The sequence below is a fragment of the Acipenser ruthenus genome, chromosome 41, assembly GCF_902713425.1.
Source record: "Acipenser ruthenus chromosome 41, fAciRut3.2 maternal haplotype, whole genome shotgun sequence".
NCBI lineage: Eukaryota > Metazoa > Chordata > Actinopteri > Acipenseriformes > Acipenseridae > Acipenser > Acipenser ruthenus.
In genome coordinates this window covers 1,929,784-1,948,358 of record NC_081229.1, presented here as the reverse complement: position 1 = coordinate 1,948,358, position 18,575 = coordinate 1,929,784, and the positions used below count along the sequence as shown (strand labels likewise).

The 18,575-nt window shown below is 45.2% G+C and overlaps 1 protein-coding gene across 6 annotated transcripts in view; it reads right to left on the bottom strand.

Moving 5' to 3' along the window:
• Positions 1 to 5,787: 5,787 nt before the first annotated feature.
• The window catches only part of LOC117962581 (POU domain, class 2, transcription factor 2-like), a 26,903-nt gene continuing 14,115 nt past the window's right edge, over positions 5,788 to 18,575 (bottom strand). For 3 of the 6 annotated variants that reach the window (XM_059011099.1, XM_059011097.1, XM_059011095.1), the window contains 14 exons: positions 17,311 to 17,345; positions 16,989 to 17,045; positions 14,036 to 14,158; positions 13,504 to 13,710; positions 13,009 to 13,114; positions 11,906 to 11,997; positions 11,257 to 11,400; positions 10,657 to 10,798; positions 10,178 to 10,329; positions 9,820 to 10,008; positions 9,228 to 9,276; positions 8,918 to 9,074; positions 7,871 to 7,944; positions 5,788 to 7,196 (listed from right to left, as the gene is read on the bottom strand). In XM_059011099.1, the coding sequence (XP_058867082.1) occupies positions 6,847 to 7,196; positions 7,871 to 7,944; positions 8,918 to 9,074; positions 9,228 to 9,276; positions 9,820 to 10,008; positions 10,178 to 10,329; positions 10,657 to 10,798; positions 11,257 to 11,400; positions 11,906 to 11,997; positions 13,009 to 13,114; positions 13,504 to 13,710; positions 14,036 to 14,158; positions 16,989 to 17,045; positions 17,311 to 17,345 (1,877 nt within the window). In that variant the 3' untranslated portion in view covers positions 5,788 to 6,846. The remainder of the gene's footprint in view (positions 7,197 to 7,870; positions 7,945 to 8,917; positions 9,075 to 9,227; positions 9,277 to 9,819; positions 10,009 to 10,177; positions 10,330 to 10,656; positions 10,799 to 11,256; positions 11,401 to 11,905; positions 11,998 to 13,008; positions 13,115 to 13,503; positions 13,711 to 14,035; positions 14,159 to 16,988; positions 17,046 to 17,310; positions 17,346 to 18,575) is intronic. The other 3 variants (XM_059011096.1, XM_059011098.1, XM_059011100.1) reach the window with 3 other exon arrangements.

Genomic DNA, 18,575 nt, shown 5'->3' with positions numbered 1-18,575 from the left:
GAAATGATCCCATTGCTAACTAAATAATAAAAAATAAACGGAATATACCTCTTCGTTTACATGGTTATGATTTTGAAAATAATAATAATAATAATAATAATAATAATAATAATAATAATAATAGTCGAATTGATTAAAATAAGCATTTTTTTTTTAAACTTCTGTCTCCCGCTGATAAGATTTATTTACAATACTTTGGCATCACACAGGTTTCTTTCAGTGGAAATCAAAAGCTTAACAAACTGCTTTCAATACATCAATATATTCATCTTCTTCTTAATGTCGTTCTTCGAACTATACCCCAGACGCTAAACAGGCAGAGCATGCCGGTCCCATCTTTACAAAATATATAACATATCAAGAAAGTGCGGGTCGTTTTACATTAAAACAAACACAAATAATCAAAGAATCAAACAAAAAAAAAAGTATTTGTATGTACTGGCCTTTCAAAGGCAGTGCAAATACCCCCACAGCCCACCCAAAACGTACAGTGTTTAACCGATGTGTGAAGATCTTGGTACAGCTGTTAGCATCATTTTCAGAGAACGAAAATCAAGAAGAAGGTGCTTTTTATCCAAAGAAAGTAAAAAAAAAAATGAAAATAAAAAATTGAGAGATTTCTTTGGGCGGGGCCGGACTAATGATGTCACCCCTGAAGCCCCTCCTCCTCCTCCTCCCCGGGGGTACACAGATCCCAACCACCCAGCATTGAGAGATAGCCCCCACCCCCCCACTTCAGTCAAAAAAGCCTGCAATCACCCGCACTGTCCTGCCGTCCCCGATAGGAGGAGACCTGCTTGGTAAGCACCGCCAGGCGCCACTTTGTTATTTTTATTCTTAGTAAACTGCAGCCCTACATCCGCCATTTTGGCTCCCCTCGGTCTAGCGCTTCATGTCTGGAACTCCGGAGCCAGAGCCTAAATGGCGGCGGCTTCACATCAACTTCCCGGCGTTAACCAGATGAAGAGAATCGGAGGTATGCGAACCCCCAACCAATTAAATACTAGAATTGTCTGGCTGTATTTTTTAAAGACTCAATAATAATAATAATAATAATAATAATAATAATAATAATAATAATAATAATAATAATAAAAACTGTTTTTGTTTTAAATCCCCCCCCCCCCCCCCACCCTTTTAAACCCTGCCGTCTGTTTTTTTCCCTAAGGAAATTAAAGTCCTTTACTGAAATACTTACTATCGCCATTGTATTATCTAATAGTGACAATTTTGTAATTAAAAATCCATGCTCATTTAAACACACAATTAAATCAATGGTCAATTGAACAAGCTCCATGCCCCAATTATTATTATTATTATTATTATTATTATTATTATTATGATTATTATTATTATTATTGTAGCATGATATTATTGTTATTATTATTAAGTTTCCAAACCACAGCTGTTAAAATTATTTATAAAAAGATAAACAAAGAAAAAAAATGTACTAGCAGCAGTAATATTTCATGTTGGCAGACCAAAGTAAAAATTACCCTCACCAGCAAAACAAAACAAACACCGTTAACAATGTCAAACCCTGCTTCGGGTATTTAGCAATATCATATAACTGCTTATACTGTATCTGGAAGAGCAAACTATAACACAGTATTTATAAAAGTAAACCCTAACTGTGGTTTTGATGTCGTTGTTTTTCCTCTTGTCCTCCTCTGTCGGTCTGAGGGAAGCCCTGCACGGCGCTAGCAGTATACAGTATGTCTCGCGAGGTGATTGCCTGGCGGTTGAGCTTTGGAGGCGGTTATTTTTCAAATCCCAACGCGCGAGGGCGGGCTGGGCGGGTGGCGCAGGTCGGGCTCGAGGCAAAGCAAGGGCGGTTCTGCTTCTTATTAAAACAACACATTTTTATATTTTTGAAAAACTTTTTCAGCGTCACTTTTTACAGAAGAATGTCAGGGTGTGAAATGTTACTAGATTTGTTTGACCAAAATATACTACTACTACTACTACTACTACTACTAATAATAATAATAAATAAATAATAATAATAACATTTGTGTGCCGCTGTTAAATAGAAAACATAAAACATTTACTAAAAAACAAACGAAGGAAACAGACAAACATTTAGGAGTAAGCATGTCTTAAATTCACACCCTGACCTCTTACACCCACCCCCCCCACCACATCAAATCAGTAACCTGTCGCGCTCCTTGCTGAATTCTGCCGCCTGTCCACCCCCACCCCCCTATCCTCAAGCGTCCCATTTTTTTTAAAGCATTCTTCTATTTGGTTTAAAGTACATGAGGTATATATATATGATGGACTGTCTCTCTCACACACGCGTTCCCGCGGTGGGCATCGAAAAAAAATAAAATAAAATCTAAATATTTTGGAGCAGTCAAGCAGTACCGAGCGGGGATGGGGGCCCGGGGCAGCTAGCTAGCTGACCAGCGGACGAAGTCATTCAGCAACGCCGAGGCCGCTCGCTCGCAGCAGCAGAGGTAGTGGCTACAGCAAGTGTTTATTTATTTTTGGTTTCATAGCTGTGTAAAGCTTTTTATTCGTAAACAGTGGGGCCAGGCTTTGGTCGTTAGGCGTAGTTCCCTCGCTCAACTCTCACACAAAGTGTTTGGTTTTTTCGACCCTTTTGTTTCTGTTATCTATAGCGACAACGTACTGGAAGAATGCAGAAGCAGCCTTTTTATTATCTGTTACTGTAGCCTACATCCCAGACAGTTAATAAACGTTAACGAAGGAACGTCTGCTCACGGCGGTTTCGGATATTACTGAAATGTTGTTTTTTTCTTTTGGTGTGAAGCACAATAGTGTGTTTCTGGGAGGTGAGATTAGATGTAGTTGTAGTATTATGCTATGGCAGGCAAGAATATCCGGCCAAAATGTGTGGAGGAGGGTGGGGCAGGGAGTTTGAAGAGCGAGAAGCAACGGGGCTTTCAGTCGGGCCTAGCTGTGAAATTGTGGCCGTTTATAAACCACAGCCACGCCACCGCTTGGTGTAAATTCTGCCCTGGGTTTAACTAACCAGCACAAGGTAATTCAGTCTGCGTTTGTCACAAATTAGAAGTAAGTGATGATACACAACTGTAAAAGGACTGATAAATACACTGCAAATATTAATACTAAACCAACAGTTGTTTGTATATTTGTTTTGGTGTTTCAACATCAAAAGGACGTATTATTATTATTATTATTATTATTATTATTATTATTATTATTATTTGCTCCCCGGTAGTTTTTTTTTTTCAAGCTCTTCTCGTTTTTTTATTTTTTTTGTGTGTGTGTTTAGTTTTTTGGTTTGTTGCCTCCACCGCATGGTTAAAAAACAAAAAACAAAAAACAAAAAAAAAAGAGAGACAGTTATATTTTTGGTCTAAAATCAAGTCATCATCATCATCATCATCATCAACAACAACGTTTTTTTGTTACATTAGCAATATAAGCAGAGAAGAACACAGATTCTTTCTATAAAAACTAAGCAGAACCACTAAACAGTTACATTCCGTCTAAAGTATGTTCAGAAGTTTTCTTGTTTTTTTTTCTTCCTTCGTTTCAAAAGAACCTGTTTTTTTGTTGTGTTTTTTTCCCCCACAAAAAAACAGATAGCGAGAGGAGGAGGGAGGCCATGGTATTGGGGTAGGGGAGGGGGGGGGGGTGTGGTGGTAAAGGGAGACAGACCCTCCCTCAAACACACACACACACACACACACACACAGGCACCCCTCCAAACCACACCCTTGTTGTCAAAACAATTCACACCCAACCTCAAGCCGGCAGGCATGCTAAAGCTTTTATGATGTGTGTGTGGGTTTTTTTCACCCTTTTCTTTTCGTTTTCCTTAAATCTAAAACTTGAAATGCTAAAGTTTCACAGTATTTTCCAACCACCTGATAGGCTATCTATAGCACAACTAAGGAAAGCAACACTGAAGAAGAAATTCTGAGGTCAATCAAATATTCCCTAAACAAAAGGAATATATATTAAAAAAAAAAAAAATTGTTGGAGTTAGAGATCCGTTTCTCTTTCCCACATTTTGTTTTGTTTTTGTTTTTTGGTTTGCTGTTTTTCTTTTTGGTTTTTGTATTGTATTTGTTTTTTTGGCGCATTTCTTATTGTTTGTTCTCTGAACTTTGTCCTTGTTTCTTCTTGTTTCTTTCTTATTATTATTATATATATATATATATATTTTCTCCTCTTCGCATTGCTTCGTCGTGGCTGAATTGTTCTCCTCTGCGATTTAGAGAAAGCTTTGGTATCCGAAGATGAAATCAAAACGGCACGATAAAAAAAAAAAACCCAACGAGGTTCACGGGACAACGAACAAACCCATACGTTTAAAAAAAACAAAAGAAAAACAGAAAAACATTTTTCTTTGTAATAAAGTTTTCTTCGAGAAGCCAGTTAAAGCTCTGAAACTAGAGAGGCCAGTATCCCCCCCCCCCCCGCCAACCTCCCCAAAAAACTGTCTTTTTAAAAGTCTTTCTTACGTTCTTAGAAACTGCCTCTCCACGGTTATATATAGACAGTACATACATATTTATATATATATATATATATATATATATATACATACACATCTATATATTTAGGTTGCTGGCTTCAGAAAGTTAATACTTTATATGAGGTATTCATTTAACAGAGAAAGAAGATAGCCGCTCACATTTCCCAGCATTGGAAAAGAATCTCTTCTTGTTTTCAAACAATCTTGTAAGTTCAATGCCGTCGTTTTGGTTTGGTTTTTTCTTTTGGTTTGTATTCTCCTGTTTTGAGATGGGTTGGTTTGGTTCTTTCTTTTGGTTTGTATTCTCCTGTCTTGAGATGGGTTGGTTTGGTTATTTCTTTTGGTTTGGTTGGTTTGGTTTTTTCTTTTGGTTTGTATTCTCCTGTCTTGAGATGGGTTGGTTTGGTTCTTTCTTTTGGTTTGGTTGGTTTGGTTTTTTTTCGTTTGGTTTGTATTCTCCTGTCTTGAGATGGGTTGGTTTGGTTTTTTTTCTTTTGGTTTGTATTCTCCTGTCTTGAGATGGGTTGGTTTGGTTCTTTCTTTTGGTTTGTATTCTCCTGTCTTGAGATGGGTTGGTTTGGTTTTTTTTCTTTTGGTTTGTATTCTCCTGTCTTGAGATGGGTTGGTTTGGTTTTTTTTCTTTTGGTTTGTATTCTCCTGTCTTGAGATGGGTTGGTTTGTTTTTTTCTTTTGGTTTGTATTCTCCTGTCTTGAGATGGGTTGGTTTGGTTTTTTTCCTTTTGGTTTGTATTCTCCTGTCTTGAGATGGGTTGGTTTGGTTTTTTTCCTTTTGGTTTGTATTCTCCTGTCTTGAGATGGGTTGGTTTGGTTTTTTTTCTTTTGGTTTGTATTCTCCTGTCTTGAGATGGGTTGGTTTGGTTTTTTTTCTTTTGGTTTGTATTCTCCTGTCTTGAGATGGGTTGGTTTGTTTTTTTTTCTTTTGGTTTGTATTCTCCTGTCTTGAGATGGGTTGGTTTGTTTTTTTTTTCTTTTGGTTTGTATTCTCCTGTCTTGAGATGGGTTGGTTTGTTTTTTTTTCTTTTGGTTTGTATTCTCCTGTCTTGAGATGGGTTGGTTTGGTTTTTTCTTTTGGTTTGTATTCTCCTGTCTTGAGATGGGTTGGTTTGGTTTTTTTTCTTTTGGTTTGTATTCTCCTGTCTTGAGATGGGTTGGTTTGGTTTTTTTTCTTTTGGTTTGTATTCTCCTGTCTTGAGATGGGTTGGTTTGTTTTTTTTTCTTTTGGTTTGTATTCTCCTGTCTTGAGATGGGTTGGTTTGTTTTTTTCTTTTGGTTTGTATTCTCCTGTCTTGAGATGGGTTGGTTTTTTTTTTTTTTCTTTTGGTTTGTATTCTCCTGTCTTGAGATGGGTTGGTTTGTTTTTTTTTCTTTTGGTTTGTATTCTCCTGTCTTGAGATGGGTTGGTTTGGTTTTTTCTTTTGGTTTGTATTCTCCTGTCTTGAGATGGGTTGGGTTGGTTTTTTCTTCATCTTCTTTTTTTTTTTTTTTTTTTAATCCCGAAGCGACAGGCACTATTTAAAGTAGCAACAGGAGCAGAAAATTAATACAACGAGGTCTTCTGTGTTTGTTTGGGATATGTATGAAATAATAAAAAGAACCAAAAAATAAGTAAGAAGACATTTTTCATATATATATATATATATATATATATATATATATATATATATATATATATATATAAACACAAATTAAAAGGCAAATAAATATAAAATATATTTTCTTGTCATTTGTTTTTTTAAACTTTAAAAAACACAAAAACAAAAAAACAAAGAATGACAAATCGATGTAAAAAAATAAGAGGTTGAACCTCGACTTATATCAAAATATATATTAAAAACATAATAATAATAATAATAATAATAATAATAATAATAATAATAATAACCCAAAAAATAAAGAAACAATATTTATAATAACATAAACACAAAATAAAAATAATTCTTTCTCTGTTTTTTTTCTTTTCTTTTTAGCAAACACAAAGAAATGACTATATACAGAACCTTTGGGTAAAGCTATTATTTGTTTGTTTAGTTTTTTTTTGTTTTTTTTGGTGTGAAATTTTGGCATTTGTTTGTGTGTGTTTGGTTTTTTCGTCTTCTTTTAAAAGTCCTCTCCGTTACGGAAACAGAAAATTCTCCATTTCTTTTACCAGCACGTCGCCAGCCCCCTTCTTTGAGTTCCATCTAGTTTAAGAGAAGTCACTTTCAGGCTGGCCCTATCCCCGATAACCAATACACAGTAAAAAAAAAAAAAAAAAAATTCTTTGGGTGTTTTTTTTTGCTGTAGAAAATGAAAATGGGCGGAGTTCTGAAGAAACCAACGACGGGGGGAGGAGGAGTAGGAGGGGGGCGTGCTCACTCCGCCTTAGCTCCCGCCCCTTCGGAGGCGGAGACTCCTCCCATTCCAAGAATAGGCGGGCTCTGTGCTGACTCGCTGCTGGAGGAAGAGGCAGAGGAAGTGGAGGAGCAGGAAGAGGCAGAGCTCATGGCAGGAAGTGATGCGGCTGCGGCTTTGGCGGCCACGGCTGCGGCCATCAATCCCACGCCGGGGCTGGAGCCGAGGAGGGGCAGCCCGCCATGGTTCAGGAACAGAGGAGAGGAGACGATGCTCTGAGTGCCGGCTGTGCCAGCGCCACTGCTCAGGACCAGGCTGGCACTCCCGTCAAGGCTGGAAAGAGACAGCTGCCCACCAGTGGCTGCCAGGGCTGAAACAAGAAGCAGGAGACATGAAGTTTTAACTACACACGTTTTATTGTGTTGCTTGTATTGTATTTCTCTATGGATGTTCTCAGGACCCCTTGTGAACGAGGCCTCTCGGCCTCAATGGGTAAATCTCCTGGTTAAACCAACAAGCAAATGCAAAATGACCCTGAGAGTCCGTTGAGTGCTGGAGTGTTGTGAGTAAGCTGCCTTGCTGTATTGAAGCATTATAAACGCTAGACAAGTCTTTCACCTGCCCTAGAGTTTGATCGAAAAATACAATTCTCACTCAGGGTTAGAAATACGAAATACGAAATACTAAAACAAACTTAATACATTAACTGACCAGCGTTGCGACTAGAAGTCTTTCTCAATGTCTTGAATTGATTTAGAAATACTGAATGAAACTTTTTTCACAAAGAATGGCAAACTAACCCTTATAAAACGTCCATATAGTAAAAGCACAGCACAGTGTAATAAAGCACAGTGAAAGCACAGTAAAGCACATGATGAAGCATGCTAAAACCACAGTCAACTAAAGGTACAATGCATAGTAAACTCATGGGTAAAGCATGGGGCTGAAAAAACTACAAATTTACTGCGGTAAACTTTTCTAAGGGGGTGAAATGGTTTATGGGAGATGGCACACGGTATGGTTTTGGTTTTTTTCTCCACAAACCTTGTATGGTGGCCAGGGGGTTGTTAGCCATTAGGGCTTGGTTTATCCCTGCATTGACACCCAACATTGTGCTCCTGCAGGTAAAAGACACAAGCAGACACACAGAGGCGCTGTGACCGGGGCTCCCAGACTCACGCAAGCAGACACAGACCAGGGCTCCCAGACTCACACAAGCAGACACACAGAGACCAGGGCTCCCAGACTCACACAAGCAGACACAGAGACCAGGGCTCCCAGACTCACACAAGCAGACACACAGAGACCAGGGCTCCCAGACTCACACAAGCAGACACACAGAGACCAGGGCTCCCAGACTCACACAAGCAGACACACACAGGCGCTGTGACCGGGGCTCCCAGACTCACACAAGCAGACACACAGAGACCAGGGCTCCCAGACTCACACAAGCAGACACACAGAGACCAGGGCTCCCAGACTCACACAAGCAGACACACAGAGACCAGGGCTCCCAGACTCACACAAGCAGACACACAGAGACCGGGGCTCCCAGACTCACACAAGCAGACACACAGAGACCAGGGCTCCCAGACTCACACAAGCAGACACACAGAGACCAGGGCTCCCAGACTCACACAAGCAGACACAGAGACCAGGACTCCCAGACTCACACAAGCAGACACACAGAGACCAGGGCTCCCAGACTCACACAAGCAGACACACAGAGACCAGGGCTCCCAGACTCACACAAGCAGACACAGAGACCAGGACTCCCAGACTCACACAAGCAGACACACAGAGACCAGGGCTCCCAGACTCACACAAGCAGACACACAGAGACCAGGGCTCCCAGACTCACACAAGCAGACACAGAGACCAGGGCTCCCAGACTCACACAAGCAGACACACAGAGACCAGGGCTCCCAGACTCACACAAGCAGACACACAGAGACCAGGGCTCCCAGACTCACACAAGCAGACACACAGAGACCAGGGCTCCCAGACTCACACAAGCAGACACACAGAGACCAGGGCTCAGTGTGTCTCAGTATCAGTGTGGCAGTGTGTGTCAGTGCTGGTGTAACTCACCCTGTGTTGGGGTTCATGCCCGGCAGGCCCAGGGGGTTGTGGCTGTGGGGGCTGATGCTTGTGCTGTTGTTGCTGTTTGGGGGAGGAGTCACAGGAGAGGGGGCTGAGCTAATCACACTCTGAGCTAAAGAGCCCATACCCGAAGACATTGTAGTCACTGAAAGAAGGAGAGAGGAGGAGAGACAAAAGTGAGAGGGTTACATACACAGAGAAACCTGCATGAATTGCTTCCAGTTCAATTACTGGTTACTAGCAGGGGGAGGGGAGGGGAGGGAGTGGTATTGTGGTGAGAGGAGAGAGTGCCCCCTACCTGTTGTGCTGAGGCTGCTGACAGCCTGTGACAATCCATGGCTGGAAATCTGAAACAGAAGAAAGGCAAAGCCGGATTTTAATAAAAACAGCAAGTGTGTCTGTGTGTGTCTGTGTGTGTCTGTGTGTGTGTGTGTGTGGGTCTGTGTGTGTTGAAGTTACAGTTTGCTGTCTTTCAAGGGGGCTGGTTCATTATCTTCTCTGTGCTTTACTACACTGTGCTGTGCTTTTACCAGGGCACAGTAATTGTGATTCCTCTTTGAACTGAATTGTAGGTTGTTTTTAACAGTGCACACATGCCCCCCTGGTGGCAAAATGCTGTAATTACTGTAAAGGCAGGTAGCATTTATATAAAGGGCTTGTACCATGTGTGGGATGCAGCAGGAGGGGTAGGGTTTGGGGGGATCGTACCATGTGCGGGCTGTAGCAGGGGGTTAGGGTTAGGGGTGGATCATATCATGTGCAGACTCCAGCAGGGGGGTAGGGTTAGGGGTGGATCGTACCATGTGCGGGCTGTAGCAATGGGGTACGGTTGGGGTGGATCGTACCATGTGCAGGCTGTAGCAGGGGGGTAGGGTTAGGGTGGATCGTACCATGTGCGGGCTGTAGCAGGGGGGTTTGTGCGGGGTGGCTGGCTGGCTGGGGAGGGGAGGGGTGGCGCTGGCTGGGTTGATGCGCTTCTCTTTCTGGCGCCGGTTGCAGAACCACACGCGGATCACCTCCTTCTCCATCGTGAGCTGCTCTGCCATCAGCAGGATCTCCTCGGAGGTCGGCTTCTGATTCTGAGAGACAGAGAGCAAGACGGAGAGAGAGAGAGAGAGAGAGACAGAGACAGAGACAGAGACAGAGAGAGAGAGGGGGGAGAGAGGGGCACAGTCAAAACCATGAGACACACACACTGACACAGACACTGACTCAAACACACACACACACACTCGCTGGCTCCCTCACCGCTATAAAGGCCCTCTCTAAGGCCACGCGGACGTTGGTCTCGATGCTGGTGCGCTTCTTCCTGCGACGGCCGGGCAGCCCCTCGAACCCACACAGCGGGGGGCTGCTGAGGTGATTGGGACTCGGGAGAGTGGTGTCCATCGACATGGTCTCTGAGAGAGGGGGAGAGAGAGGGGGTTAGAGAGGGAGGGAGGGAGTGGTGTCCATCGACATGGTCTCTGAGAGAGGGGGAGAGAGAGGGGGTTAGAGAGGGAGGGAGGGAGAGTGGTGTCCATCGACATGGTCTCTGAGAGAGGGGGAGAGAGGGGGTTAGAGAGGGAGGGAGGGAGAGTGGTGTCCATCGACATGGTCTCAGAGAGGGGGAGAGAGAGGGGGTTAGAGAGAGAGGGGGAGAGGGGTTAGAGAGAGGGACTAGAGGGGGTTATGGAGGGATTAGAGAGGAGTGAGAGGGGATTAGAGGAGGGAGGAGGGTGTCTCACCTGCGTCGTTGAGCCACTTCTCCAGCAGTGGTTTCAGTTTGCACATGTTCTTGAAGCTCAGGTTCAGCGCTTCAAAGCGAGAGATGGTCGTCTGGCTGAAGTCGTTCCCGTACAGCTTGCCCATCGCCAGCCCCACATCACCCTGCAGTGCACCATGGGAAAACACGTCAACCAACCCCCGTCCGCCACTGAGCCACCGCGAACACACCCTTCAAGAGCTGAACACCCCTCCCTCTGCTGTGCGTGTGCCTCTGTGTATCTCAGTACCTGAGTGAAGCCCAGTTTGATACAGTGTGTGTGTGTGTCAGTGTATCTCAGTGTATCTCACTGTGTGTGTCTCAGTGTGTGTGTCTCAGTGTGTATCTCAGTGTCTCAGTGTGTGTGTCTCAGTGTGTATCTCAGTGTGTATCTCAGTGTATCCGTGTGTGTGTCTCAGTGTGTATCTCAGTGTGCATCTCAGTGTATCAGTGTGTGTGTCTCAGTGTGCATCTCAGTGTATCAGTGTGTGTGTCTCAGTGTATCAGTGTGTGTATATCTGTGTGTGTCTCAGTGTGTATCTCAGTGTATCTCAGTTTCTCTTTCTCTCTCTGATCCCAGTACCTGAGTGAAGCCCAGTTTGATGCGCCGCTGTTTGAAGGTGCGAGCGAACTGCTCGAGCTCCTCCAGGTCGCTGGGCTCCTCATTGTGGCCCCCGGAGGAGGACTGGCTCTCCGCACACTTACTGACCTGGCTGTGAGCGTGCTGCTGGGAGAGAGGGGAGGGAGAGAGGTTAATGGTTCTGGTGTACCAGCTGTGATTCTGAGAGCTCTACAGAGCCACAGGAGGGTCTACACTTCTGAGAGTGAAACAGATAAACAAAGGGACTCTAAACAGGAAGAAGAAGAAGAAGAAGAAGACATTAGTTGAGATGAACTGAAGATTCAGAGCCGTACCACGCTGCTTTTTAAAGTACCGTCATCTCCCAGCGCCATCTAGTGCACATCTAGTGTATTGCCAGCAACACAGAACCTGCGTGCGAGAGGCAGCTCACCGCATGATGGCACTCTGGCTGATCCAGCCTGCATTACTCTTTATCTCTTTGCTGCCCAGTGTCCAATATATTTGACAGTGAGAAAATAGGGGTTGGAAAGTGTATGGGAACACACCCTGGGCAGTGAAGATGTAAAGAGATCAGGGTTCATCCATGCACCGTTCCCTAGTGGACTCTGCTGAGATCCCTGGTGTCCCTCTCCCCTCTGCGCTCTCTTACCTGTGTGGGGAGGCTGAGTCTGGGAGGGGGGGACAGGAGCCCCCCCTGGTTTTGCTGAGGTAGTGGAATTAGATTTGGTGTCGTTAGCAGGCCTGGGTTTGAAAGAGAAATGAAACACAAGGTTACTGTGAGGGAGAAGACTGGAGATTAACTGAAATACACACACTGGAATAGAAAGCACACACAATGAAATAAAACACACACACACACAGTGAAATAACACACACACACACACACTGAAACAAAACACACACACACTGAAATAAAACACACACACACACACACTGAAATAAAACACACACACTGAAATAACACACACACACTGAAATAAAACACACACACACACTGAAATAAAACACACACTGAAACAAAACACACACACACATTGAAATAAAACACACACTGAAATAAAACACACACACACACACACACTGAAATAAAACACACACAAACAAAACACACACACACTGAAATAAAACACACACTGAAACAAAACACACACACTGAAATAAAACACACACAAACAAAACACACACACACTGAAATAAAACACACACTGAAACAAAACACACACACTGAAATAAAACACACTGAAATAAAACACACACACACTGAAATAAAACACACACTGAAACAAAACACACACACTGAAATAAAACACACACAAACAAAACACACACACACTGAAATAAAACACACACTGAAACAAAACACACACACACTGAAATAAAACACACACACACTGAAACAAAACACACACACACTGAAACAAAACACACACTGAAATAAAACACACACACACTGAAATAACACACACTGAAATAAAACACGCACACACTGAAATAACACACAGTGAAATAACACACACACACTCCCTTCCGCTCTCCTTCTCGCCCTCTCCCCTCTTTTATTCTCTCCTCTCTCTCTCCCCCTTCTCCCTTCTCTAACTCTTCCCTCTTCCCCTCTCTCTCTTCCCCTTCTCCCTTCTCTACCTCTTCCCTCTCTCCCTTCCCTCCAATATCTTCAAATGTAATTTCTAGAATGACACCCCCCTCTCTACCTAGCTGCCCCTGCAGTGCCTGTGTAGAACGAAAGCCCCCTACCTTGCTGTCCTTGCTGTGCCTGTGGCAGGAGGAACTGTGCAGGTGATTGCAGAGGATGCCCAGGGACCAGGACCAGCTGCTGGAGCTGCAGCAACTGCTGGATATCCTGAGAGGAGAGAGGAGAGGGGAGCAGAGGGGATAGGAGAGAGAGAAGAGAGAGAGGAGAGGGAGTAGGGATGGGAGAGGGAAAGGGAGTAGAGGGGATGGGAGAGGGAGAGGAAAGGGAGAGGATAGGGGGAAGTAGAGGGGTGAGAAAGGGAGGAGGCAAAGAATAAATGCGAAATGAGAGGAGGGGAGAGAGGAGAGATGTGAGAGGGGGAGAGCGGTAGAGAAGAGGGGGAGAGGGAGAGAGAGAGCAGTCAGGTTACAGTAACACTGTGGTACAGGATATCGAGGCTCCATTCTCAAATACAATGACACAGGACTCAATCAGATTCAGGCGACATGTTTGTGGAGCCGACTGGTTAAGCAAGAGGGAGGGGGCGGGACACTTACTTGGGCAGTGAGCTGGATTGGCTGAGACAGGGTGAGTTGGGGTGGAGGGTTGCTTGTCTGCTCGCTGCTGTTTTGCTGCTGCTGCTGCTGCTGATTGGCTGCATGCGCGGCTGCGGCTGCATTGGACTGCTGCACCGCTGCAGCCAGGAGCTGCGCTTGAGCCTGCTGCAACAAGAGCTGCTGCTGTGCGGGCAAGAGAGCCGTCAACTGAGAGCGAGAGAGAGAGGGGGGGGCAGGGGAGAGAGAGGAGAGGAGAGACAGGGTGAAAGGAGAGAGAGGGAAGAAAGAAGGAAGGGGAGGGGGAGAGAGAGAAGAGTGGAGAGAAAGACATGGATTAGCAGTGTGCAGGGAGAGAGAGAGAGAGAAAGAGAGAGAGAAAGAGAGAGAGAAGCAAGCACTCCTAACAACACAGCGCTGTCCAAACTTCTATTCCTAACGCAGCACAGCGAGAACACGCTAAACTGGGCCGCTCAGAGAAAGAATTCTTAACAGCACGCCCGCCCCCCCTTTATAGTGTTATCATTTGACTTACCCCGGCTAGCTGGCTCCCAGCCAGCATGAGCTGCGCCTGGGGGAGGTGTGCTTGCGAGAGGGGGGGCTGGGTGGGGGGAGGGGGGGGCGCCTGGGACATTTCGCTGGAGTCCTCAGCCTTGATCTGAAACGGAAGGCAAGAAGCACAGCGTAGGGTTAGTCAACTTTCTTTATTAACATACACAAGTTATACAGTCAGTACGAATCCCACAGGCCTTAAACCTCACACTGAGGCCACTTCAATAGAAAGACCACCTCTGTAGACCAGAGTTTGGGCTCTAGTGCCTTCATCAGTGTGATTGAAACTAGAAGAGACCGAGTCAAGCAGACCAGCGTTTGGCTCTAGTGCCTTCATCAGTGTTATTGAAACTAGAAGAGACCGAGTCAAGCAGACCAGCATTTGGGCTCTAGTGCCTTCATCAGTGTTATTGACACTAGAAGAGACCGAGTCAAGCAGACCAGCGTTTGGGCTCTAGTGCCTTCATCAGTGTGATTGACACTAGAAGAGACCGAGTCAAGCAGACCAGCGTTTGGCTCTAGTGACTAGCTGTGAATATGTATAGTTCACATATATACGTATAAGTCACTGTATATATAATTCTTTAAAATATAATTGTAATTTTCTGGTAAAATGTTTACCTTGCTCAGGTCCAGCGGGTAAGTACAGTATGTTCCGTACCCATTCCTCTGAGAGTCCGTAGGGTATAAACCATGTGGAGATTTGATCGCTATCATTCTCGCACAGCTCTCTGACTCTTATAAAAACTAAATCTGTGTGTCTGTATCCTAGCACAGGGGAGCCAGACAGGTGAGCTGGGCTTCTAATACCTGGGTGTGTGTGTCTGGGGGTGTGGCCAGGAAGCTGGCTGCTTTGCATATAAGACATCTATATGCAAATCAGGGTGACATAATAGCCAATGTTTCCCCATAGGAAAAGCACAACAAAGTGTAATCAAGCACAGTGAAAGTATGGTAAAGCATAGAGAAACTCTTTAAAGCACAGAGAGGTATGGTAAAGCATAGGGAAGCCTTGCAAACCACAGAGAGGTATGGGAAAGCCTGTTAATAAATATGGCAAACCCAGGTAAACTGGTATGGGCAGCAGTGTGGAGTAGTGGTTAGGGCTCTGGACTCTTGACCGGAGGGTTGTGGGTTCAATCCCCAGTGGGGGACACTGCTGTTGTACCCTTGAGCAAGGTACTTTACCTAGATTGCTCCAGTAAAAACCCAACTGTATAAATGGGTAATTGTATGTAAAAATAATGTGATATCTGTATAATGTGAAATAATGTGATACCTTGTAACAATTGTAAGTCACCCTGGATAAGGGCGTCTGCTAAGAAATAAATAATAATAAATAATAATAATAAATGCACAGTATATCCATAGGGGAAAACTGCAAAAATACTGCAGTAAACTTTTAGAGGGGACACACCCCATTTAGTGCTGCTGTGCTTCTGTAGAACTGGGAGTGTCAGCTTCCATAAACAAACAAAGCTAGTGAGGGTTTAGAGAAACAGTACAATAGCAGCTGAGACGCACACACTGACACACTCACACTCACACTCACACACACACACACATACATATTTGTTTATAGTGTTTATGCTGGCGGGACCGCACTATATAACACTAATATAAAACCCTGTACAGAACTACAGCAGCTACCCACCATGGTGTCTATATAAAGTGCTGATAAAGTGCGCTGGCATTGCCTGCTGTGTGCTACGCAGAGCCTCGCTGTGCTGTCCTGCACACAGGGCAATGCTGGCGGGACCGCACTATATAACACTTATATAAAACCCTGTACAGAACTACAGCAGCTACCCACCATGGTGTCTATATAAAGTGCTGATCTAGTGCGCTGGCATTGCCTGCTGTGTGTTGGGCAGAGCCTCGCTGTGCTGTACTGTACACAGGGCAATGCTGGAGGGACCGCACTATATAACACTAATATAAAACCCTGTACAGAACTACAGCAGCTACCCATCATGGTGTATATATAAAGTTATTTTCTGTGTTGACTGAGAGCTGTCTAGTTTCAAGCTGTTTTAATACTCTGACAGAAACGTTCATGGCAGCGAATGATCTTTCCTGCGTGTGCATCAAAACAGATTAACCCCTTAATGGCCAGACTGCCACACCCAGATCAGGAGCTCTCACTCCATCCCCTCTCTCCCTCTCCGTCTCCAGTCGGGCTTGTCTGCTGTGTGTCTCTGGCCCTGAGGCAGGATGCTACAAACTTCATCTCTCTCTCTCTTCTCCCATCTCCCTCTCTCTCCTCTCCCCCAGAAAGACCTGCAGTTTCTCCTCGGCTCTGGAGCAGAAAGCCCTCTATCCTGCGTGCCAGTCTGAAGGAGTATCGCTCACTCAGCTCTCTGTCTCTCTCTCTCTCTCTTTCTCTGTCTCTCTCTCTCTTCCTGTTTTTCTCCTCTCTCTGTGGAGGGGTTTCCCCCCGGCTCTCACACTGACTCACTCCGCCCGGCCGCTCACAGCCAACACGGGGTTAACAACCACAGAGAGAGAGAGAGAGAGAGAGAGAGAGAGAGCAAGAGGGGGAGGAGCAAGAGAGGGGGACAGAGAGAGAGAGGGGGAGGGGGAGGGGGACACAGAGAGGGGGAAAGAGAGGGCCTCTGCTTATTATTTAATGCTAGCGACAATCGCTTGTCCGATTGTGATGAAACTTGGTAGTCGCATTATTCAGCACCAGCTATCGGGGGTATCAGACTGTGGCGGATATGTCTGTCTGTAAATCCGTCCACCTGTATATCTCTCTTGCATTTTTTTACACCTTGAGAAATGTTATTCCAAGTGCTTTGAGCCAGTCGCTTAGCCTTCGTTTCTAACTCAGTGGAGGTCTTCAATAGCACTGGTCCAGTTTTCATCCAGCTGACAGCCGTGGCGATGGAGGAAGGATGTTACTGACAGGCTGGCTAAAGAGGAGTGTCTCTTACCTTAGTGCTGGAGAGTGTGGGGGACAGTGAGAAAGGGCTGGCTTTCATAGACTGCACCTGAGAAAACAAAGAAAGAATGAAAGAAAGAAAGAAAGAAAGAAAGAAAGTAAGAAGTTAAACACACCCCGACTACAATCCCAGTGCTAACCTGAAACTATTGTGAATCCCCTTCTAACAGTTCACCATACCCTGGTGTGTCTTGCTTTTTAACATGCTTTACCATACCTCCTCGCTCTTCTCTACAATGCTTGCCCATGCTTTCACTGTGCTTTAATCTGGAGCTTAATATAGACTTTCCCGGGAGTTCCTAATGATAACTCACCTGATGATTAGGGTCTGGATCATTCCTCTCTGTGTCTAAGAGAGAGAGAGAGAGAGAGAGAGAGAGAGAGAGAGAGAGAGATTATTAATGTTCATTTTAAAGTTTCACACCTTTTGGTCTTTGTTAATGAGCCACTTCCTTGGTAGAGAAATAGCACAGCTACTGTCTCTAATGCCTCATCTCCACCGCCTCTCCCCGGATACAGCTGAGCTGGCCGGTCTGGGTGAGGTGTAGTTGCAGACGACTGTCTGTGTTCCAGTCTCATTGTAGTCAGGTAGAGCTGACCCAGGAAGCAGTAGTGCGGCAGTAAAAAGTCAAGTTGCATTATGGGATTGATTGAGCGATATGCAAACAAGCGAAGATGGACGACGTTGAACAAACATTTGTAAAGCAAATTTACAAATGTTAGTAGTCTTATTCACGATGTTTCGACACGCAATAAGAGAAAAGCTGTGGAAAGCAGCCGCCATTATTGGAAGCAGCTTGTCTTCTTAGCACAGCACAGTTTGGCCCCATTGGGTATGAGTTACGAAACTGTGCTGTCTGAGGTGCAGCTGAGGTATAGCTGAGTGCCTGTGGAAATGCTCTCCAGCTGCACCTCATCCAGACTCAGCTCAGCTCTACCAGGGGACAGGCAGTGGAAACACAGCCAGCTGCACCTCATCCAGACTCAGCTCAGCTCTACCAGGGGACAGGCAGTGGAAACACAGCCAGCTGCACCTCATCCAGACTCAGCTCAGCTCTACCAGGGGACAGGCAGTGGAAACACAGCCAGCTGCACCTCATCCAGACTCAGCTCAGCTCTACCAGGGGACAGGCAGTGGAAACACAGCCAGCTGCACCTCATCCAGACTCAGCCCAGCTCTACCAGGGGACAGGCAGTGGAAACACAGCCAGCTGCACCTCACCCAGACTCAGCTCAGCTCTACCAGGGAAGAGGCAGTGGAAACACAGCCAGCTGCACTTCATCCAGACTCAGCCCAGCTCTACCAGGGGACAGGCAGTGGAAACACAGCCAGCTGCACCTCATCCAGACTCAGCTCAGCTCTACCAGGGGACAGGCAGTGGAAACACAGCCAGCTGCATCTCATCCAGACTCAGCTCAGCTCTACCAGGGGACAGGCAGTGGAAACACAGCCAGCTGCACCTCATCCAGACTCAGCTCAGCTCTACCAGGGAAGAAGCAGTGGAAACACAGCCAGCTGCACCTCATCCAGACTCAGCTCAGCTCTACCAGGGAAGAGGCAGTGGAAATGAGGCAGAGC